This window comes from Pseudopipra pipra, chromosome 13, assembly GCF_036250125.1.
Source record: "Pseudopipra pipra isolate bDixPip1 chromosome 13, bDixPip1.hap1, whole genome shotgun sequence".
NCBI lineage: Eukaryota > Metazoa > Chordata > Aves > Passeriformes > Pipridae > Pseudopipra > Pseudopipra pipra.
In genome coordinates, this window is record NC_087561.1 from 8,486,897 (window position 1) to 8,511,735 (window position 24,839).

Here is a 24,839-nt window from a genome sequence, read left to right on the forward strand (position 1 = left end):
GACCACTTTTCTATACAAAAAAAAGTTGGTTTGAATGGCACCTGATTGGCACCGCTGAGAGAGAACCCTGAAAGGGCCGAGCATTTCAGTTTGCCCTTGGAAGGCCAGAAATAAGAGCTTTTCAGGACAACGTTTTCAGAGACATAAAAGTGGCCTGAGGTCATATTTAGAGTTCTTAATGCCCCTCACCAAACTCTCTGCAGTTCAGCTTGTGGCTTGGCAAGAGGAGAGAGAAAGGATCATAAATAAAAGTGTGCACCCCCTGTACCCCCAAATGTTGCAAACCCAGCATTTCTCTAACCAAGGTGAATACACCCCAGTGTTCTGGGGTACAGAAGTTTTACCTCTGACTGCCTGACAGGGCCACAGCCAGACACTGGTGAGCGAGCAAGACACAGAAACAACAATGGCAGCAATCAATGCACCAACAGAAATGAGCAGCAACACGTCTCCCATCCCCCTTTCGTTCTGGCAAGTGAGCACCGATGTCGGATGGCATTACCGGCTGCCAGCTGGGCTCGCAGAGCAAGTAGGTCAAGAGCATCACTCCTCACAAAGAGTTTTCTCTGCTAAATATTGTGCTAATGACTGCATTATTGCTCATCAGACCAAGGTTCTGGAACTGGTGTTACAAAACCTTTCGCATGATATGCAGAGGTCAGATTTCCATCTTGGCATGTTTCAGGTTGAGCAAAACCACTCATTTTTGATAAAATGCATTTTGATATTAAAATCTGCACTCAGGCCTGTCCTGATTGCACAAAGCAGCCTTCACCAGAACAGCTATTACAGCTGGGTAAAACCAAACAACTGAAACCCATAAGTTAGGCATTTACAGTTCAGAAAAACTCTAGTGGAGATTGAACAGACTTACTCTAAAGAATTCTTTGGTTGAACCTGAATCCAAAGTGCCATAGGCTATTTCGGTTTGTTTAGCCAGGTCCTCTGCGCTCTCTATGGGTGAAACCATCCTCTCCACCGTAAGGAAGGCAGCGAGATTAGCAGTGTAGGAAGAGATAATGATGAGAGTGAAGAACCACCAGACTCCTCCGACAATTCGCCCTGAGAGAGATCTATGGAAAAACACACATCATCAAATTGCTTTGAAGACATTCCTTGATTTTTTTCTTCTTCACTGAAGAGAAATTCACATGCACAACCCTTTTGTCCAGATCCTCCAGGTATCTGTGAACAGGTAGACTGTGAGCCAGCTCCTAAGAGCCTTCATCAGGGAGAAAACTCGAGCACATCTGGTCTTATCTAGTGAAAATCCCTTTGCCTTTCAGTGAAAACAAGGACAGTCAATTAAGAAATACTTCATTTGAGGCTTGGAGAGGAACAAGCTCTCCTGACTTTCACAAATACTTTGCTGGAGAAGGCTTTTGTCACAAGACCTTTGTCTTTTCCATGTGCCCATCTTTCCCTGCACTGGACTTGCCCGCTGTGATATGCTGGTATTGTCTCTCTTTGGGGGCTGCCCAGCTTGGAGGACACAAATGCACTTTTTACTGCATCAACTCCCAAAATGTAAGATACAGTGAACTGCAAAAAAGGAATTTGAGCAAACATGCAAAGGAATACACCAAAAATGATGCAGTATCCTTCTCTCATCACAACTGAGCAGGAATTACAGTCTGAATCTGCATATTGAAGTGAGGAGAGAGGCTGGTTTGGTTTATGTTTTATGTTAATTAAAATTCGCATGTTCCAAGTCAAGCATATTCTTGATTTATAACCACCAGAGCAATGGAAAAGGAAATAGAAAAAAAATTAACTGTGTTTTGGTTTTGTTGAGGTTTTTTAAAGGGATCCAATAAGGATTAAAAAAAAAGCCTATCTGCAAACATATAATCACAAAATGCCTAATGGTCAGGAGGTCTAGATCCTGTCAGTAAGAGCTCCTGATGCTTTACAGCAACTGAACATCAGGCTCAAAGTGTTTGTCCTGGGCTGAAGGATGCCAGTGCCATGTCACTCAGCCGGGTGGGGAATGTCACTGCCACGTACAGTGCTTGTCCTTCAAACAGCATGTTGACCAAGAATCATTTCAGGTGCTGACACAAAGCTATTTCATATATTTTCCCTTAGCTCTGCTAAGTGGAGAAATAATCCCAGACACATCGGTGGAACCTGGGTGGTGTAGTCCTCAGTTTGTGTGAAGAGAAGAAGTAAAAAGCAAGAAAACTCTTACCTGATTATTTGTTTCCTTCAAACCCCTCAGTGCCATCCCCAGACAGTGGGTACAAGTTGTCCTACCAACAGATGGAGGTAGGCAAAAAGCAAAAGTCTCGTGACGTGCCCCCACCCCACCCACATAGTGGGGTTTTGCTGGTAAACTGCCCAGTCTTGGCCAGAGCCTGAGATTGCCTGAGCCATTAAAAAAAAGCCATTAAATTATTAAGAAATAAAAGAAAGAAAAAAAATTATCCATTCAACATTAAAGAACATAACAAACTAAAAAAATTGCCAACACAATAAAAACAGAGAAATCAATCTGGAATAGGTGAGAGGAATGTGGAGAAGAAACACAGAGGTGAAGCTCTACTGTTCTCCACTCTCCTCTGCCCAAGGAGCTGAAGCAGAAGCTCCCACCAAGAGGGCAGATGCAGGCTGGTTCCTCAGGGCAGGCACACATCAACCGGATCACCCAGAGTCAGAGGAGGCTTCCCTGCCTGTCTTGAAGGCCCCCAAGAGGATAAAAGGCTTCCAAGTTTCAACTTGGGCTGTGCAGCTGCTGTGCTCACTAACAGAAGGCTACTGAGTGGCTGCAAAGGGAATTTGAAGAAATATAAATACAGAATTATGCATGAAGTCGTGGAATCTCTCCACCACTCTCTACATTCTTCGTAGGTATCAGGCGAATATCTCTGGATTTTACAGAGGGCTCAAGTTCTTTCTGGTCAGCTCCCTTACCAGGGAGGGTCTTGGCTTTAGCTATTTAGTACAACTTGATACCCTACACACTGAATTGGCCTCTTACATGGGCTAACACAATTTTAGCCAACTACAAAGCAGAGCCTGCTGAACTTGCCATGTAAAGCTTCCTTTGGAGCCAAAGGACAGAAAGAGAGGAGAGAGACACACTTAGAAAGAGATTTATCTCATTTGCTGTAGTGTAGGATAAATCTAAAATCATCTGTCTCATGACTTTGGAGGGAACCAAGATGCCTCACTAAAAATCAGTCCATTGCTTTCAGCAGGCTACATCAGGTGAAACTCATCTTACTTTTGCTCCTTCCTTCACTACATACTTTCTGTCTTCAGAGATCTGGAGTTGAACTTCTCCATGCATGAGGTAGACAATTTCAGAGCTAGACTGAGCAGAGGTTTTGGGTAGCAGGTACAGCAGATGAAACATCCACTTGCCTACAGCAGAACTAGCTCTATCTGGAGTTTCCAGGTTCTCTTGGCCCTGTTGCTTTAAGGTAGGCCTTGAAAAAGGAAGATGAAAAAAAGACTTGCCAGAGTGTTTTGATAAATTCAGTAGAAGCACTGGGAATAAAATAGTATGTGTTCATTCTTCTTGTTGTTTCCCATAGGAAATTTCTTACTTGCATTGGCAGCTGCCCCTTCTGTTAGCAGGACAGATGGGCTGCTGGGATGGAGATGTGCAGAAGACAAGCATTTTCCAAACCAGTGAAACATCAAGCTCACGCTGCTGCAACAATAAAAACTCTGTGCTGGGCTGCATGCTCAGACAGCATCCAACACACCAAGAAAGGTAAAAATATCTCACCCCAGAGATCTTGCAACCTGCATGAACCAAATCAGACAGATACAGGACAAAAACTGAGACCAGCTGAGAGGCAGGGGAAAGGGGGCATGGGGGGATCCCTTGATGAAGAAGGCACTTCCTCAGGGGTCCTATATGCAAGAGAGGGGTCTTGCTAGAAGGGGACCAGAGCTGTTTACAGAAGAGTTGAGGTCACTTGAAAGAAAACTGGATGACACTGAAGTTGTTTCTCCCAAAGACTTCCCATGAGCACAGAAAGGAAGATTAAACAGCGGCTACTACGAAGTTGGGCTGACATGGCTGTCACTGGTGGGAGCACAGGATGGGGCAAAAGAAAAATTAAATAAACCACAAAGCTGACACTGAAGGAAAGACAGACAGATAGACAGACAGAACTGAAGAACAAGGACGTGGACAAGCATGGCCTGGCAGCCTCCTTGCCCAAAGGACCCCAGTTCCCCCCAGGCCATCTGCTGATACGAAGACTCCTTATACCCACTGCAGGGGCTGGTGTGGAGGGATGCAGGAGAAAAAGGGTTAGTACATGAACACCAGGCTGGTAATCAGAGAATAACCATATGGTTTGTACTGTGACCCATAGAAATGTTTGTCCACTACTCAGATAATTACAGAAAAATCAATCACAGCTTTTAATACCAGCACCACATTTTCTGACGAAGACACACCTGTTCACATGTGCAGTGTTGTAGTTAAAACCAAAACAACTAATGCTTTATCCCAACATGTAGTTTTCCCAATCCCCTCAATAATTAGATACTTTGTATGACATTATTTTAAAGTGAATTAGAGTGCTAACAAATGAGAGGAGCAACACAGACCAGGAATAACACAATTATAACTCAATAGTCAAAACAAAGTCAGATGGTGTTTTCAAAAGCAAGGAAGAGTGCATACCTTGAGAGGAAATTTAAAAGGAAGCATGGAGTCAAATGAGAGCAAATTAGTAACGAGACAAAAAAAAAATAAATATTCAAATTCACACTCAGTTTCCAGGAGAATAACACATTCAAACAAAACCTCATTTATCAAGATAGCTTGAATTTTGTTTCTGCTCATGGCCATAAAACATATTTGATTTCCTATAGTACACAAAAATAATAAGCTTCTCACAACTACTCAATTTTTAATTGGGCTCTTTGGATCGACACAAGGTGGTTGCTGTACTGACAAATAATCCTGAACAACTTTGGTGCAAACTCTCCTGGTCTAGAAGCCCTTGATATTCTGAGCACACGTTACCTGAGAGCCCAGCCCCTCACTTGCTCACCCAGCCAGCCCTCGCCTCAGCTACAGGGACACAACACACTCAACAACAGCATCTAAAGCACTGGCTTGAGATGCTTCCATCATAGGAATGGCAGTGGGAGTTTCAGAAATCTCTAGTTACCTGGCTCTCATTGCTACTGTGAAAGTCCCACAAAGTCATTCCCATGGCCTTTAATAGGAGTCTCTCGAGTCTCCTGCTGTTAAAACAGGGACCTAGAAATACACCCTCAAAATGACCATCCTCTTGAGGCAGTTTTTAATGAACCCCCTGTCTTTTTCCATCAGCAATTAATTAATCTAGCCTCTTTGTTCTACATGAATAAAGAGCAAAATGAAAATATATGCTCACATGGAGATTTCAAAGATACATTCGCTCAAAACAGTGTTACAAATTTGACTGTGTCTTTTCCTGATTCCATTTGCTGTACACATCTCACATAAAAGCAAGTTTAATAATCTACTTTTGATCCATCAAAAGTGAATTTTCAATGCTTTAGCTCACTATGCAGAAAACACAGCAGCCTTTGATAGCAGAACAAAACTGCTGAAATAAGTGTTGATTCCATCAAGGGATGCACTAACCCCCACCCCTTGGCTGCTCTCTGATTCTGTTTAGACGACTCCTATTAAATATAGAGAGGAGAGTATAGGGATATATCCTCTGGAATATCCACACAGCATACTCACCAAGGATAGATCTAACTAGTCATTAGATGTCACAGCTGTTCCACACAAAGGCAGCTGAAAGAGCCTTTATCAGCAAGTACAAAAGTGATCTCTCCAGACTGCTTGTCGGCATCTCTCTACAAGTGCTGTATGCTCTCATATAAGAAATTTATTCAGACAAAACTCACAATGGAAGAATGAAGCCCCTTTTAATGGCAATAAAATAGTATGAAACATTCATATAGTCAATGTACTGTGAATGGCGTAACCTTACAAAGATATGGATTAAGAATGGAATACTTGGGAATAGTCCCTTCTACGGAAAAGAAATTTGACATTTTAATCAACTTAAATCAACATATAGGTCAAAGAAGCAGTGTTTCTGGAATTTAAACACAAGTATTAAATTTGTCTTTCTTTTCAGTAACAATGCATGTAACTGCCTGGAATGTTATCATAGAAGATAACAAAAGAACTGGACAACGCTTTCAAACAAGGGTTATATGTTAATACTGAGCTAATAGCTTCTGATGGACAGTTAAAATAAATAGGTATACTGCTGCCTCTTTTCTTTATTGTAGGTATATCCAAGGTACTTATCATGGTATTATTAAGAAAAACCAGACTATGTTCCTCTTGTTATATAAGGGAAAGGGCTGAACATACCAAAGAGTCACATGAGAGCTTAACAAAAATCCTATGCACTTCTATTTAACTGTCAATAACCAGACCTAGCGGAAACAGTGCAATGCCTGCAGCTTTCCATGTGATGTCCCAGTGCTTATTTCCCGGTCCTTTATGTTGGGCACACACATGGTCAACAGCAATTTAAATGTTATCACTGCTCATCCCCTTCCACAGCAAGCAGCTAGGCAAAGTTTCAGTGCAGGATTTAGGCATAGAGCAGAAACAGGGAGCGTGAACAGGAGGAACAGACCGACAGCTGTAACCACACAGGGAGGCAGCACACCCAGGCACAGGGAACTGGGAGAACTGACACGTGGTCACAGCCAGGGCAAAGGGTGTGTGTTACAGAGGGGACACACGGATTCCTTGGTAAGAATGAAATACAATTGCTGCTGTCAAGACTTTTAAAATGTGGGCATGACTTGCATCAAATATCACCAGGCACACATCAGTAACTACCAAAGTCCTGGGTCTCACTGCCATCAGAAGGACATTTGAATATGCAACGACTGTGAATTTATAGGATCATTGTTACACTATAACAGGTAAAATCATGATCTTTCCCATGAAACTTCATAGTCACTTGTTTCATGGGGGCTACTCAAGAACCCCACTGCTATATGGACCAGGAAAACCTGGCGACTTTTCAGTGATTCAGGTATTGAAAAAAGGTAATAAACGTGGAGATTAAAAAGGTGCATTTCAAATGCCAGTGCTTAGAAAAGATCTGCCTCTCTTCTTCTAAATAGCAACCTTGTTAAATAGAAAAACTGCATCCTGTTTGTACTAAGCAGGTATTTGGAATAATTAAAATAGCTGTAAACTGACTATTAGATTATTGTCATACAAAATGTAATTAGTGCTCCATCACTAAGAAACTAGATAATTTTACTGCTTATCACAAGCATATCACTAAAGCATTTTACCAGTGTAAATGCAGAAACATGCTCTATGTTATTCAAAAAACATCTGTGGAATGCACTGTTCAATCAGAGGGAACTTCACTATTCTCAGATGGTTTTTAAAATACTTCTTTAAAACAGAAATTAAGTCTGCAATAGTTAATAGCACTGTTCTTGGTTACACTGGAACTAATGTCAAACATACTTTACTACAGCCTTATCCAGAATGACTGTCTTCATGAATAAGAAATATCTTTATGGAAACTGGCAATGCTTATTAGACCATATTGACTATGAACAGAGGGACAACAGATTAGACTGGACTGAAATAGCAATACAGATACAAGGCAGTACAGACACAGTGAATACAGAGACCTGAATATATGCAAAAATGTGGTGGAAAGCAAATTACTAATAGATGAAAGGATGATTCAAGAAAAACAAAACAGGAGAAATTAGGCTCCAAAGAAAGCAAAAAGACTAGCAGGAGCCTTAATGGGAGTGGAGATGCTTTAAAGTGCTGTTGCATGTGACTTTCAAAAATAAATAATTCTTATTTTGCAAAGCAGAATGTGTTTTATGCACCAAGGAGATGACCGTAAAATGAGATATGCAGCAAAAACACGGTAGCCCTCCAAGCATTGCTGAAAACAGAAAACCCTATGCATTTTACAGCCTTAACATGGTGAATATAAGTTTGGCAGAAATGCATAAATGGCATTATAAGCAATGCTACTCACTCTGGAGGTGAATGTTAGCAAGCATGGTGGCTTGAAGATGATGCTGAACATTGAATGGAATCTCAAAATAAAAAATTTGGAATTAAAAAAGAAATTTGAAAAAGTAACATATATGCACCATGGCATCAGAAAATGACCATAAAATGCAAAAAGGTGATGGAGTGACATGGAACAAACCTTGGAGAAATATCGCATCCTTGCTGCATAAAGGCACCCAGGGAAAACCAAAGGCTGTTAAATATTCCAAACTCATTTGGAGGGTCAGGAGGATTCTGAGGGTCACGTGGTTCTTCAGTGCTGTCTTCCAAGTGCCATTCATAAGGGCTGAATCTGCTGACTAGGAAAAGAACTACGCTGACGCCAATGTAAGCAAAGACTATACACATCCAAATTTCATAAGCCAAAGGATCCAGGAAAGAGAATACGCCCGGTTTAGATTTCTGAGGCTTCTTGATCATGATGGAGATGCCCAGGCTCATAAAGGGTTTGGAAAAGTCTATGACTTCTTCTCGCACCAGTGTTATGGTGAGGGGGGCAACAGCTATATCTGCTCTCTGAAAAGGGAAAACAAACCCAAGTTAGCTACAAACCAGACACAAGAGAAGCACAATCTAGAATGTCAGGCTAATGAATCAGAGGATAAATTGCAAGAGTGAGTGGAAACATTCTTTGCAGTCTATTTTGCAGTCACTGAAGTTAAGGACTACATGATATTAATAGACAACTATTAACAAGAAAAATTACAATCAAATCTGTGCAAGGTGCTCATGACAGAGGTAGGTATTTCTATGAAGTTAAAGGGATGAATAAACACTACACAAAGTGGACAGTGAGATGGCAACTAAAACAATGTAATTTTCTAGTAATGGTCTGTATCTACCCATTTGTCTTGAAAACTTCGGGCAAATTATGTTTTCTATGTTTGAATTTTGTCTTTTCCATTCTTTCAGTAAGTTCTCTTGCCTTACTGATTATAGGATCTTTAAAATGAACCTATGAGAAGTAATCAGTCACTGAATTTCAGCTGCATTTGGGTACTGCTACTTTTATACTCCTTTGAAACTCCACTGCAATAAAGGACAGAAGATAGTAAATAGTGGGGGATAGGAACCAGTCAGCCTACCCTTTCTGTGCTCACTGAAGGACAGTAACACAGATTTGTGAATCCCTGAGGAGTAAATAGCCTGGGTAATCTGAAAAGAATGCAAAGCAGTATTTTTCAGTCTCCTATGTGCCCTCCTGTTATACAGGATTTACCTCTGCAGCCCTGTAACACAGACTGTGCTCTGGGGCTGTGCCATCTGGAAGCACAATCACATCTATTGCACCTGTCATTGACCAGCACATGGGATACCCTGACCCAATACCCTTCCCTTCAGTCAATACACCTTTGCTGGATTCCATGGGTAGGAATGTGAAAACAAATTGGTTTCCTTTACAAATAACATTCCAGAATAGATTTTCAACATGTTTAACTGTATATGTATGTCTATGCAAGAAAGATTAACTTACCAGGACCTAAACCACTGTGCACCTTTAAATCTGATTTTTTCCCCCATTATTAACTATGTATCTCTTTCTGGTGGAAAAATAAAGCCTGATTAAGTAGAAGTTTGAACACAAGTTATAGGAAACATTAAAAGGAAGTGATTAAAATCTGTACCATATGAATATGCCTTCATGTAAATCTAATGGTGATGTACGTGACTATCATTAATGTCTGGTTTGCTCCTCTTCCTAGATAGTTGGTTTAGGTTTTCTTCGAAGTTTAATAAGCAGAAATGGTGAAGGCTTCTGCTAAGGCTGATCTCAGGCATCATGGGCTCTGTGCCCACTGGTGCCTTGGCAGCACTGAGCAGCCGTGCCCGGGGCACTGGCTCGGGGTTTGCTGACCGAGGCTTTGGCAGCCCTGTCGGATGAGCACTGGCCCTCCCCACAATAAGCCCTCCCTCCACAGGGCACTGTCTGCACACACGACCTCTGCGTTTCCTCCAGCTGCTCAGGAATATCCCTTAGCAGTTTATCCTGGCATGTGCAACTACAAGGTATGTGCACAAATTCACTGCCTGGAATAATCAGATAAGCCATGCCTGTGCACGTAAGGAAGCCACTCGGAAACCATGGCCCTGGGTGCCTCCTCTGACAGCCCTGCTCAGTCCCTTTAGACAGTCATGTGTACTGGGACACTGCCTTTCCCCTTGAGTGATCCTTTCCCCAAGGAGAAAACCCTCAGCTATGTGGTCACTTACTGCAAAAATCTAGCTTAACGTGGCTTGAATATAAAACCTGAAAATGCCTTGGGATGCCTGGGTGTTCACTGCCTTTGCAGATGAATGTGTTCATCACCTAAGTAATGGAGAGACTGTGGGGGGGATATGGATAGAGTGAGGTAAAAGAACTGGATGATGTTGGAACTTTTTCATTGAAGAATTCCCCCAAAACATATATTTGTCTTGTAGGTGCTGCTCGTTGAGCTACTGTTCAATATTAGATGTCTGCAGTCAGTACGAGATGCACGCAGAATATCAGTTTTAAATGCAGTCAGAGCCCACGGCTGGCTGAAAGACTGAGCACTTTGACCATGGCCATTGTACTTTGTGTTGAACTAATGAGGTACTTACAAATTAATCCTTATTAGAGAAAGTTTAATGGATCGAGACCCCTGCAGAGACTTAGCAATGCCTCCATGTGAATTGAAGCTTAGGTGGGAGGCAGGTGTCTTACTGCCTGGCACTTCTGCACGTGGACTACCAGCCTTGGAACACCTTGTCAAGGAAGGAAAAGGCTGGTTCAGCTATAAGAACATCTAGTTTCTGGAACGTTTTCCTGGACCTGGAGAAATTTAATTCTTCCAAAGTAACATTTTAATTGCCAAAGTAGACATGGTGGAGTTCTTCCTAAGTGCTGATGCAGCATGCAAAAAGGTCTGTATCTCCTTCATGCCCAGCTGAGTTCATGTAGGATGTTCCTGTGGGATTTTTTTGGGATGAAGATGATGCTGTGCTGAAGCACAGACAAATCACTTTTTAAAGGTCTCAATTGCTACCATGTCCTCACTCATATCATATAGTACAGATTTTCATTGTAAATACTTTCAAATTGCATTTCAATATTACAAGGGATACAAACATTTATCTTTCTGACACATTTCAGTCTCCCTCTTTTCCTATTGTTCTTACCAAAGGTGTTCACTATATTGGAAACACCAGCAAATACCCTCATCCCTAAATGAACATGGCAGCAATTGGTTTCTGCAGAGGGAACAAGCATCAGTTCACATGCAGGGTCTTGGGAAACCATCAACAACCAGAGCACTGAGGGTGGACCAGCTACAACCCAGTGCCCAAGCCTGGTTGCCCACCACTTCCCTGAATATTAATTGCATCAGGGAGGTTAAAAACCAGTTTGCAGTCTGCTTATTTATTTAGAGATACAGTATGTGAAATGGAGAGCTTATAGAGAGCTCTAAGCACCCTAAAGGATCATTAATAACTGCAGCACTCTTGAGAATTTCCCTCCCTGTTATGGCTGCAGATAAGCAGAACCCATACAAATTGAGCTCGATAAAAAAGAACACAACCACAAACATGTCCCTCTCTGTGCAGAACTGGAGGGGGTTTAAGAACCTCAACAACTAAGCTTTGCTAATCACTCATGACTAATGGCGTTTCAAACATCATCTTCACTGCATTTGAGCAGGGCGAGAAATGTCATGGATTCCTCTGAGGCTTGTTCTGTCTTTGCCTACTAGTGTGGGAGGGATGGATTTAGAGAGGACATGCAGCACAGAGGCGCTGCCCACTCTGCTCAAAGCTGACCCCAGGGAGCTGCAAACCTCAAGACTCTTATGGGGAAGGAGAAAAAATAGCAAATGGAAATCCCCTTCTATGTGGAAAAGAAAAAAGATAAGATGTTCCACCTCTGTAATCCAAAAGGAGGGATGGAATTCTTCTGCTTACAGATGACTCTCCCTAACTTCAAAGCTATGCACTAGAGACAGCAAGAGATACAGGCTATGCTCCTCCCTGCACATGCTTGGGGTCATTCCTGCCCACAGAACTAACAACTCCTTTGCTCGTGTGTCAATTTGCAAGAAGTGGGTCTGAGCTACAGTCACTTTGCAAGACCTTTGTGTGATGGCAAGCAAGGCAGCACTCTGTGTGCAGACTGAAGCAAAGAGACACTGTCTGACTTCCACTGGCAGCCAAACATCTGGGCACCCCAAAAGTGCTGAATACAGGTACACTGAGGCATCAGAAGAGATTGTGTTGGAATGGTGACTGACTCTGAGCATGTTTTAAGACTTCTCACAGCAGTCTGAGGTTTCCAGGTATGAGAAAAGAGTGTCAGACAGAGCAACACATCACTTGTAGTATTTGCTGGCAAAAGCTAACTTTGTAAAGACAGGCCAGTATCCCCAAGGATATTTGGGGTGTGTTGAGAGGCCAGGTCATGGGGGCAATGTGCTTTTAACACACTAGCTCACACTTATTTAAAACCAACAGCTGATATCTGACTAGGGACATGCTGTGCATTGAAATCTTAATGTGTACTAGCTGAGCAGTGTAAAAAGGTATTAAGGTGTTAAAAGGGCAGTTGGCCTTGTCTGCTGCAGTTTGTCAATGTTAAGTCCATTTGTGCTTTATGTGGATGCCCACAGCTCTTTCTGACACACTACTGCCACACGCAGACGGAGACATAAAGGGTACATCTGCTTCTGGAGCTGTGGGCATGTGTGCTTCCTGTGTCTGTGCTGAGACCCAGGTCAGCCAGAGTCTGGGCCCACAGCAGTGTGGCTCTGTGCCAGGCTGCAATCCTGTCCCCTTGCGTGGCAGTGCCACTATGGCAGAAACCAGGGGTGAGGAGGGAATGGCAAGCTTCACCCACCCACTCATGGCACAGTCAGGCTCTGCCACGGACTAAGAGCACATGGGACATTTTGATGAGAACTAGGAATTGAGTTAGTCTTCCTCTCTCCTACAATTCAAAGGCATTTCTTCAACTGCTGGGAGAGCCTGAGAGGCCAGCACCACATGAAGCTGGTCAGTCTACTAAAGGCAGGGAGATGTGTTGGTGGTCTCATTCTGACAAACTCCTGCATTCTGGAGACTGCCTGTCCTTTACATCCCTGCTTCATTCCTTTGTGCTATTTTACATACTGAAAGGTTTTTACAAAGACCTTTTTAACCCGAGAAGAGTTTTAAAGGCTGTAAGGTCTGGCTGCTCTTTTCATTCCCAAAGCATTTGTAGTTACAATTAAGATCTGTGTTAAACCTCCTGTCAATTAGCCTCAGCACTGTGAAAAGCATCAGGGCCGGAGAGGGACGGCTTTCCCTGGCTGAACAGGGAAGGAAGAACAGCAGCCTGCTTTAAAAGGGAAAGAAGAAATAAAAGCCTACAGAAAGAGGCTGACCCCACAGAAGAGAAAAGACAACTGTCTAGTGCTCAGCAGCTGGTGGGTACAAAGCCCCGAGCACCAGCCTCATGGGGCCGTGCTGAGGGAGGTGCTGCTGCTCCACGGCCCCAGCTGAGGGCACATCCTCAGCCCGTGGGTTACTGGAGGACAGCCCTTGCCCTGCTGGATTGCTCTGCTGGTTAGATTTAAATAGTGATTCAGTCTCCTGGTCTGAGAATGATTTAGCTACTTTCTCTCATCTGAAATGTCCAGGAAAAAAAAAGCTCTATCTATTTTCTATTTTTATTCTGTCAAAAGTTTCCACTATGCTTTAGAAATTGCTCTTAGTTTAAAACAATAATAGTGCTCGAATTGGTAGTTTTTTTCTGATAGGATGAAGCCTTATTTTGACACCATCAGAATGAAAGAGCAAAATTAAGGTTTTTTTCCAACCTGAATTGACACTTTTTGAGTTACAAAAAATCAGATAAATTTCATTTTACATCAAATTTCATTATCATTATTAATTATTATTACTACTACCATTACTACTCCTACTACTATCACCAACATTTAAAAATTGCTAATAAACCACAAAGCCCCGTTAGCTCCTCTCTAACAAGACTTCTGGCTTCTCCTGCCTGAAGCAAGGGAGTTTGGGAATATCTGCTCAGGCAGAACTCCCTGCCTCCAGGGCTCCCATCCCTCTGTAACCAGGTGCATTGGTACAAGCCCTTGCAAAGCTGCAAGGAAAGGCCCAAGAGGGAGAGCTGAGATTGTCCTTGACTTCGGAGACCCTACGGCACAGCAGAGTTTTACGCCTCCAACCACTGACGTGATATGAGAAAGCAGAGGGAGAATTTCTAATGGGAAGTATTTTAGTGGGTAAATGGCAATGTGTAACTCCCAGGACTGCTCCAGTTAGCCTAGTTAATGCTGACCTCTGGCTAGTCTTACCCTGGAGTCAGGGCTGTGCTGGGCAGCCTCAGGACCTGCAGCACAGTGACACAGTACCCCTATTGCTCTGGGTACAGCTCAGTGAAGTCTGAGCCCCCTCCCATCCCACCCATCCCTCTGTTCCTTGACATTCAGAGCCCTCCAAGCAGTGGTCTGGAGGCTGCATATTCTCTCCTGGCTCTGTGCTGCGTTCCACAGGAAGCAAGAGCGACAGTAACAATGAACTGGCACGAACCAAACATTAAATATAGTTAATTAGGGTTTTGACATTAAAATGACAAGTCATTCACTTCCTATGACTGTCCTAAGAGCAATTTTAGGAAAGAGTCGTATGCATGGGGCTAAGCAAAAAAGGGCACAGTATTCAAAAAGCCCCAGCAGTGCTAGGTGGTGGTGAGGAGGCTGTTGGGTCAGGAATACACTGTATTTGACAAATGACTAGTCCCTGTTTATTACGTGAGACAAATGCAATCTAAAGGATTGTGTTTCTGCCACAACTCAGCTCAGCTGCTGGATAACTGGTACCAAAACCAATCAGGACCCTTTTATCCCCCCAAGTCCGTCTTCCATACATGCTAATAAAGATACTTAAAATCTAATCTCCTTCTTGTCTTCCCAAAATGGAATCCAGAGGAGCCAAATTTGACAGTCATTTTGCCGACAAGGCTCACAAGGGCATTAGAGTAACGTACAGTTTTAGTTCCCTAATAGAGTTTTAAGCCCCTGAGAGATAAAGGAAAGTCAGTACGTAAATGAGGCGTTTGCTCCAAATAATTAGCACTTCTAGAGCATTTCTCATCTTCAAAGCACTTAGTGCACGTTTTCATGAGTGTGGTACACAGCCCCCTCTCAACAGATGGAGGAAGAGGCCAAGGGTATTTCATGATGTTTGCAAATAGAGCTGGGAAAAGGTCTGGAGGGCTGGTGAGGTTTGCACTCAGAGTTCATGGGCTGTTTCCTCTGCTTACAGAAATCCAGGTGGATTTCCATGGAGCTTGCCAGTCAGTTCAGCTTGGCAGGCCGGGGAGCTGGCTCAGCAGAGCAGGGCTGTAGGAATTAACCTGGGCCTGCACTCAAACCTCACGGGACAACTCTGACCTTTGAATAATTGAGCACTGCAGCGAAGAGGCTTCAGTAACAGAGCTCACAGCTTGTGCACAGGAGCTGTTGGGGGTCAGGGAGGAAAACATTCCTCAATTTTTCATTAACAAGAAAACACAGATGCAAACTGTGCTCAGAATACAAAGGGACAGACCTTTTTGCAGGGGAAAATGAGCATGGTGGGGTGGGTTTGGGGTTGTTTTAAACTATGGTCTGTGGTGCCTGCAGGGCTGTTCTTGCTGGTGTGGAAAGGTCACAAGTATGGTTGGTCACAGGGACATGGACAGGGCTAAGTTTGATGCTAAGGAGGCAGAGCTCTCTGAGCAAGGCTCGTCCCGAGGGGTTGTGGAAAAGGCAGCTGCAGCCAACCTGTTTATCACAGAATTGTTTGGGTTGGAAGGGACCTCTGAAGATTATCTAGGCCAACCTCCCTGTAATGAGCAGGGATATTTTCCATGAGATCAGGTTGCTCAGAGCCCTGTCCAGCCTGACCTTGAATGTTTCGAAGGATGGGGCATCCACTGCCTCCCTGTGCCAGCTCCTTGGTACTCTCACACAGTAAAGAACTTCTTCCTAATATCTAATCTGAATCTACCCTCTTTCAGTCTAAAGGCATTGCTTACTGTCCTATCACTACACGCTCCTGTAAAAAGTCCCTCTCCAGCTCCCTTGTAGCCCCTTTAGATACGGGAAGGTGCTCTAAACTCTCCCTGGAGCCTTTACTTCTCCAGGTTGAACAGTCTCAATTCTCTCAGTCTTTTCTCATAGGAGAGAGCAGTGCTCCACCCCTCTGAGCATTTCTGTGGCCCTTTATCCTGATGGATCTTACATAGCACAGCAGCTGCACAGGCTCATCTTACTCAGCTCAAGTCCCAGCAGAAGTTGCCCACACCACACCTTTCCTCCTCTAGTGCAGACAGTCCCTGTGCCTGACTGTTAGCAGCAAGTTCAGGTTCTCTTTTGCCTTGCTTTTTGCCTATGGTATGATAATTTTTTTTAAGTGAATAAACTGCCTGTCACTCGAAAATACATCAAAAGGACCCAATTACAGCTGATATTCTTGATATTTCTTGAACCACACACAGAGAAACTGAGGGTTTAGATTTCCAGTGCAATGTAATTTGCTCAGAACTAAATGAAACCTTTGCTTCAGAGGTTCTCAATGGACTTGTGTTCTCTAACAGAGCCAACATCAGTTTCCCAAGTTGCATAACTGAGGCATGGGGAGTTCAGAAGGTTTGCTTAACGTCAAACCTCAATGCAACAGGGAAGCAAAGATGTAATTCGGGGTCCAGCCCCCTCTTTACTTTCTCATCATTACATTTCCCTTCCTGCCATAATATGATACCACAAAAACATTTTTATTTTTATAAAATATTTTGAGGTTGAAGAGACTACCACATATATAATAAGGCATCAGAACTGACTGCTCCAGAGTAAGAAAACTTCTGCAAATCTAGTAATTATTTTCAGAAGACTGATTCATTTGAAAAGAATTATCTCACCAAACATTTTGCAAGAATGATGATGTATTATCCCAAGGAAATTTTGAGGTGACTTTTAGAAATTACGCTCAGCCATGGAACAAAAGGAAGCAATTGAAATATTCGCTTCTGCTCAGATATTTTTAATAGAGGAAAGCTTGTTAAAAATAAACTGTAAAAAAGATTTGGGCGGAATCACAAATCATCTCATTAGCATTTGGGGCAAAAAAAAAAAAGCAAAGATGAAATATCAGCTTGAAAAGTCTTTTCTGCAGAGCCAATTTTCTCCCCCTTCCATCTGGTTTATCTGTATTCCAAAATTCTCATTTTCAAAGAAGTTTCTAAAATGGCAATTCCGGACTGTTTTTGTTCTTACTAAACAAAGCAATGTACACCCAATATAGAAATATAAAGAGGAATGCAATGAATTAGGCTTTTTTTTTTTTTTTGTCTGCCAGTTGATTTTTAAAACCAAATCAAGGGTTTAAAAAGAAAAAAGATAAAAACAACCTTGGGGTTAACTGAGTCTTTAGTCTCTGGTCAAACACAAACCAGCATCAGTGACTCAACGAGGACCAGAATCACAGATGAGACCTTTAATGGGAGGGACACCCTCCCAGCACTTAAGAGACTGATACAGAAAAAGGAGATGTGGCAAATGAAGCAGCAGCATATGAAGGGCAAACTGTAAATTCTGCTTTAAACAAGAATTTGAAATTTGCCCAGTGCTACTTCTCAACATTTTGTGGACTCTGATTTGGAGAACAGTAAAAAAGTGACACTTTCCTGCAATGAAACAATTAGAAAAGTAGACTACTAAAAGAAATTTCTACAAAGAAATATCTAGATTTTTAAAGGTAGTATTCAAACAGATGATCTTTATTTTGCAGTTTATTAACTTTGAGCATAACTTTTTATAAAGAACAGTAAAATGAAGGTTAAGAGAAACTTACCCCATAGACCAGTTCACCCACCATGCCATTCCATATTTTAGTCTCAGGGTCCCTAGCTCCATATTTCCCATCTCCAACAATTGACAGTTTGTATTTTATTCCAACATGTTTTGCTATTTCAGAAGCTAAGTCTACACAATATCCTTCATATCTCTCATTCCCTTCTAGTTGTTCATGGTTTTTCTTATACATTACATATGGTGATTCCTTTGAAACAAAAGTAAAGATCAAAAGTCTATGAATGTAAAATACAGCTGTAAACCACACAAAATGAGAGTTGTTATTATCCTTTATATTACTGGCTAGTATTTACAATATTTCCTGCTTTGGTACAGAAATTAGAAAGACGGACTTGTGCAGTTTAAAAATCTTTGGCTGATCCTACAGCCACACATACTATTGATTCATTCCTAGTACAGACCCACTGAAGACAGCAGGATTTTTAAACAAAGTTACACTTCTGTTGGTAGGCCTGATTAGGCAGTCAAATAGCATCACTGCAGTAATAATTCAGGTTTTAGTGTTTAAGGACCGACATACCCAACACCTGTACCATCAACATCATTTCCTAAGGCCCCAGTGATCTAGAATGGGGCTCTGATGGAGGTATTTCCAAAGCAGCCTAAGGGAATCTAGGCTAAAATCCTCAGCAGAATTTTTTGTCACTGAATTCCCTTAGCCTTCTTGGGAAATTCTAGCTGAAATGGTGGTTACATCTCGCTAAATCCATAGGAGTATAAAATACAATGCTTCAGGAAATAGCATAAAATTGGCTCATGCTTAGCAGAACTGTAACAGGCACAAAAGTCACAATGAATACTGTACAGAGCAGGTCTGTAGAGGCGTTGGGAGGTGCTGCTGCTCGTGAGACACAGGAAGAGCTTTGCTCCTTTGGAATTGCACAGGTATAGGCTGCTTTTCACACAGTGCTAGAGCAGTTCCAGTTCTCTACAGGCTTCATTGTGCCACCCTTACTCAGTCCACAGGGGTTGCGTTTACAGGAGCTGTACCTGAGTGAGGGGTGCAAGATTTGACCCTACAGCAGGAAGGCCAGATCCTGTGGTCATTTATATACATGCACAATAACTTCACTTACACGAGGCATTTAATTGAGTTCAAGTGTCTGAGAAGCAGCAAAACACAATGGTGAGCTCAGTGAGCTCCTCCTGTGAGCAAACTTACTGATAAGTTTGCAGGGTCAAGCCCTCAGAACATCTCTGGGAGATACTGAACTTTCCAGTCACTTGAAGTCACACAGTATTCAACATCTACCTCCTGGTGAGGTGTCTAACACACCTCAGGAGCCACGTGTCTTATTTCCTAAACACAAACACACTAAGAACATAAAACTTACCAAGATGGTAGTGACTACTATAGTTCTGTTCTCCACAGATGAGCTGTCATTAGAGGGGAGCTGATCTAATGCTGGCACAAATCTTTCATATTCATTCCAATAACCAGCCTATAAAAATGGAGATTGTTATCTCATTACACACCTTTACAAGGACTCTGGTACCTGAACTTGTAAAAGAAACTGTCAAAACATATGGGTTTGTAACATTTCTCACATTTCTGTGTCTGTCATTAAGGGACCACATTAGCTTTAAGTTAATTTCCTTAAAGAAATAATGTTCTCAATCCCAAGAGCAAATAAGCACAAGCCAAATCAAAGTGAAAATACATATTAAATTCCCCTATCTCAATCAACATCATCGTGGTGCCTGTGGAATAAATTCCCATGTTTCCACAGCATAAGAATATACTACAGGCAAGAAAATAAACTGCAGAACATTCTGAATAAAGTTCTCTGATTTTGTAATTTTTATCCATATTCTGCTGCAGTTTGGCCAGTGAATACAGCCCCTGCAGACCTTCCTGAGCTGGCTTGAGAGCAGATGCAGACATTGTCAGCAATGCAGGCACAGCAGTTTTATCTTCAGTACAGGATACAAACCCCTTTCTGAAGTGACTGTTTATCAGCTGGTTAGTGCTGACCTTCGTGGTGCTGTGGCTACACCACTAGCCTATTACACTAGTTTTTATATTTCTGCACAACACAGAAGTAACAGTGTTGGCTGCACTGTACACCTACATGAGTGCCTGGGCCATGTCCACAGGCATTTTGTTATCAAACATGTGCAGAAGTGTTTAAGGAGTCTCAGTGGTGACCAAGCAGGTTAGGTACCTATCTCCAGGTGAAATCAGAGGGAGTTAAGAGACTCAGCTATGCAGACTCCTCTCTCAGTACTTCTGTGACCCTGTCTACCTAATTATTTTTGAAAATCTGCCTTAAACGTCTTTTATAACACAGAACTAGGCGATTATCCCACTTAGGATCTATAATTTATTTAGGAGACAAGAGAATGAGTAGGAAATTCTAACTAAAATCAAACTTATTTTCTGTTAATTTCAGAAGGTTTCACTGGTTCCAGCTTCACTATGGCTCTAAAGCATTATATGGTTAGGGAAGGAAAGACTGAAAAAATTTAGAAGAGAAGGCTAAGCACAGGAGCATGACAGCAGGTATTATGCTTGGCAGTGGAAAACCTCCAGAAGGGTTTTAAAGGAAGAAGTTGTGCCTGAAGTTGACACGGAAACCAATGAAGACATTAAGCAAGGTGAGTGGTTTAATCCAGGAACTGAATAGAGAAGGTTCCTGGGACAGGGAAGACAGCAGAGAAGGTGGGGATTTCTCAGGGCCCCGTTATTACACTGCCTCTATGGTATTTTTGTTTCATTAGTTTCTGGTGAAGGTGTGAAATCTGGATGCATATCTCGAAACTCACCTTCCGTGACCCACCAGCTTTCATTTCATACACATCAATGGTGTAATTCATCCTCCGCCCATAGGTGTCGAACTGGATGTTCCCTGTCATTCCTTGTACTTGCACCTTAACGGAAAAAACAGGAAAAACATTTTAATAGAAGATTCACTTTATCTTTTCGTTCTGTTATATTTTGCAGGAACCCACTAGCTCTAGCCAAATTTTTATCTATGTAAGAGCCTGGTAGTGCTTTTGACACAGCCAGTTATATTCTTCAAAACAAAACCAATCCAAATTATCTCAGTTCCAGCTGTACATATTTGTTAGTTAGTACTCAGCTGGTGACTCACTGCCGCAGAGTGAGCTGCATTTAAGTGAAATTAGCCCTGCAGGTATGTTAAATGTAAGAAAGACTGATTCTGCCACGCTTGGTCACGCTGGGCTCACTGGTACAGCACGGAGCACCAGCGAGGCACGAGCAACAATTCAGTGCCATTAAACCCCTCACAACATGGTACAGAGCGATCTGCAGTGTGGACCAGACTGACATAGCACATTCCAGGAAGTGCTTTATTTTAAGATCAGTCCCAGTGCAGGAGAAAGGAATGAATGTCTTCTCTGAATGAGCACAGACAATTGCCTCTACTGCTTATGGAGTTTTGGTCTCGGTCGGGATGGATGGGTGTGCAGACGGTAAGTCATTAGCGTTGCCTACTCACATGAATCATCCAAAGGGGAAGTATAAAGTACCTCATTTCAAAGAAAAAGTCTTTCTTATTTCCCTGTATTAAAGGATGAGGTATTTTCACTCACATCACTTAGCAACACTGACAAGCTGTCATCTCAGGCAGAAGAGGTAACAGTCTCAAACTTCAGGAGGGGTAAATTAGCTTTAATATTTAGCAAAAACTGTGGAAGTTCCAGGAAGAAGGTTTATTTGAGAGTTATTTGAGCCAGATCAAAAGCAGAGTTTTTGTCTCTTGTATCTACAAAAACATTCAATTTTTTTCATTGTCACTAGCTTTAACACAAATAGCAGCATAAGAGTGAAAAATCAACAAAATTAGAGACATAAGTGAGGTAGGATCCTATATTATTACTAGTGTCAGGGATAAAAAATTGGCCATGCAGCAGGTAATCTGTTTGAGTGTTATGCCAGGAATCAGAACTGGTTGGAGGCTAAACTGTGTCAAGGTTCAGGCTGGTGCTGAAATCCAGCAGTACTGCTGTGACCAACAAAAATTCTTCCACTGCTTTAAACCAATCTGAGTTGACTTTTTACTGTCAAATTAACAAAACTGCACACTTGTGTTGAAGTTCATAAATACACGTATTCCTGCAAGATTTACAATACACATGCTGTAGACCCACTCTAGTTCTCTTAGTCAGATTTGCAGGCTCAGACTTTAGAAACCCCCAATACGTTTGACTGCAAAAGGCTCATGCTCACTCTCAGGGGAAGCTGGGGTGTGACGGGGGATCTGAGGGACTGTGGGTGCTCTGGTGTGAACAACCAGGTAGCTGCTGCACCGGTACTAGAGGGATGAGATTGTGGCTGAAGCTTTGAGAGCTAGTTTGTTATGCCTTGCTCTCCATTGAATACATTTTATCCACCCTTCGGAGCTTGTCATTAAGTTTGTTTTCACTTTCTTTCTTTTTTCCCCCTGAGGAGCTGCAGCTGTTCGTGTGAGGGCAGGAGCTCTGTGTACACGGAGCAGGACACAAGCGCGGTCCCAGCAGAATTGCTGCTGCTGTGGAACACACACATTCATTAGCCAGCACACTCGCCCTTACCATTTTCAGTGCTCTTTCTATATCAATTCCTTGGCTCCATGGTACTGCAGGGTTAGCCAGGCAGTCTCCAGCACTGCCTCTCCTGGAGACATCCACACGCTGTCTTCGGAGGTACCGGAAAGCCTCTGCTATGACCAGGACTGCATCGTGGGTCAGTGCAGATGTGTACTGCAATGGGGGCAAAGAGAAGATGGTGACAAACTGCAATCTTAGAATTGCCCCAGGTGTGTCAGGTGAAGTCCTCCTCTTTGTTAGAACACTCTTACAAGAACCATGCTTGCCAAGCCATTTGCTTGCTCTCTGTCTTTCAGCTGGTGACTTGTTAGTTTAAAAATTCAACTTATTTCAATTAACAAATTAAAAATATTTTCATTTTGTATAGCATATATAGCAGTAAAATAACAAAACCAGTTTATAGTTGCACAAAATTTCAATTTAATTGGAAACTTCATCTAAATGAGGTTAGTACAAAAGTCTGCAGTTCCATGCTGGACCATACTGCTACCAAAGAAAAGCTCGTATGTGGGTTTTTGCTTGGAGTAATTTTTTTTGTTTTTAACAAGATTGCCAAGACAGCTTTGAACTGAAGTTAACATAAATCACTTCTGCTTGGATCACAATTCTGATTAGGTAGCATCTGTGGCAAGAAACAGATCAGATTAGTTTTCTTAGAAAACAGCTATACAGGCAAGCAATCACAAAATACACTTTAGGCATTACATCTCTTCAGTAATTTCCCACCTGCCTTCCCTTACTCCATGGCAAATCTGCAGAGGGTGGGAAACTGCGTGTAGCAGCAGCTCTTGAACAAAACTCCCAGACAACTTAACTTACTTGTTCATGTTGCTGTCAGCTTCGTCCACTGCTTGTCACATATATCTGGTGACACCCCCTGGTGCTATAAATTTAGTATCTCCTAGGAAATGTTATGGAAGTGGGGTTTTTTCCCACATTTTTTTCACATTTATGTGTTTGTCTGAAAGTCTGTCCCTCCTGGACTTTGCATGTGACATCTCCAGCTTTCACTGGCATTACACCTCTAACTTCAGGGTCTGTGTAGAGGAGATCCTGTCAGCACACACCTACTGGGAGCAATCAAATGTGTTCAGTGTGTAAGACCAGATTTCAACACCCTTGTAACTGATCCTTCATATTTCCACAGCGTTTTTAAGAGGATGAAGAGGAAAAAAGAAGAATGTAAGAGGGATCTGCGTGTACTAGTGCTCCTGCCCTTCTTTTGGCAGTCTGTGGTACCACAGAGACCCTGCCTCCCAAGGAACCCGATGCTGGAGTTCGTGCCAGAAGACGTGCTGCCCATGCACGAGTTAGGCCGAAATCCAAGTTTCAACTGCTTGTTCTGATTCTCTCTTTGTGGATAAGATTTATCATATTCAGAAGAAGTTAATTCTATCCTGTAGGGCAGGATAGCACAAGTGAAGGTCTGCGTTTCTTAAAACTGTGTGTTATCCTTCAGTTGCACAGAAGCCCTTATGAATTCTGCACACAGTGAGGTGTCTGCATGTGCAGATCAAGAGAATTCTGTCTGATAAAAAAGAGTGCAAAGGTAGGGCTGTGAAAAACGTTATACAGCAGACATTCTTACTGACCTTTAAACAACAACAGTTTATAAACTCTTACTGGGTGTGTGTGGTGGTTCCTCCTCTGCCTGCAAAGGCACAGGCATTCTCTGATCATGCCCACCTGCACCTCTCCCTGTAGTGCTTTGCAATGATCACTCTCTCCTCTTTTAGAAAGTTAACAAAGGTTATACGTCACAATCCACGCAACAATACAGAACCAGACAGTATTTTTAAGGTATTTGTTCTTGTATTAAAAAAAAATCTTGTAATAGCTGTCCAATCTAGCACTACATAAAACTTACACACTGATAATTTTTTCAGCAGACTGCGTCAATTGTCAGTAACCTTAATGCAGTCCCTTCCAAGTCATGCCAAGAGAGCTATCTAATTTTCTACTTTATTTGAATTCTACTTATAAATGCATGAGCATGCAAAGAGAAAAAAGAGAGAAAGAAGGGAAAGGCTGATAAAATACAGAATAAATTAAACATCGTGGCTTTAATCTCTAGGCAATTTTATTTCCTAATAAAAAATACTGTACATCAATTTTTAAGTATGCTTTTTGTCTGATTGACAAATACTGTGCACATTTCTATAATGAGCGATACATTTGTGCAAAGGTAATGTAATCTTTGTGTTTGTACCATATACTTAAGAATCTTTGTTAAGGAGGAAGAATAATTATTCCCTCAAGGTAAATTGCTTTCAAGTGGAATAAAATTTTCTCAGGTTAACTGTATGTATTTCAGAGCTTTTAAGATTAGTATGATACTTATCTTCACTTCTGCATCACTG

General features: G+C 42.1%; 1 protein-coding gene across 6 annotated transcripts in view; it reads right to left on the bottom strand.

Moving 5' to 3' along the window:
- Positions 1 to 24,839, bottom strand: part of GRIA3 (glutamate ionotropic receptor AMPA type subunit 3) — a 147,072-nt gene that overhangs the window by 35,629 nt on the left and 86,604 nt on the right. For 5 of the 6 annotated variants that reach the window (XR_010433988.1, XM_064669849.1, XM_064669848.1 and 2 more), the window contains exons 7-12: positions 22,465 to 22,632; positions 20,692 to 20,796; positions 19,260 to 19,367; positions 17,906 to 18,112; positions 8,193 to 8,569; positions 875 to 1,073 (exon numbers count right to left, since the gene is read on the bottom strand). Coding sequence is in view for 5 of the 6 variants with exons in the window: in XM_064669849.1 (XP_064525919.1) it covers positions 875 to 1,073; positions 8,193 to 8,569; positions 17,906 to 18,112; positions 19,260 to 19,367; positions 20,692 to 20,796; positions 22,465 to 22,632 (1,164 nt within the window). In the remaining variant the exon portion in view is untranslated. Of the gene's footprint in view, positions 1 to 874; positions 1,074 to 8,192; positions 8,570 to 17,905; positions 18,113 to 18,166; positions 18,916 to 19,259; positions 19,368 to 20,691; positions 20,797 to 22,464; positions 22,633 to 24,839 lie in introns of those variants that run through there. The other variant, XM_064669850.1, reaches the window with a different exon arrangement.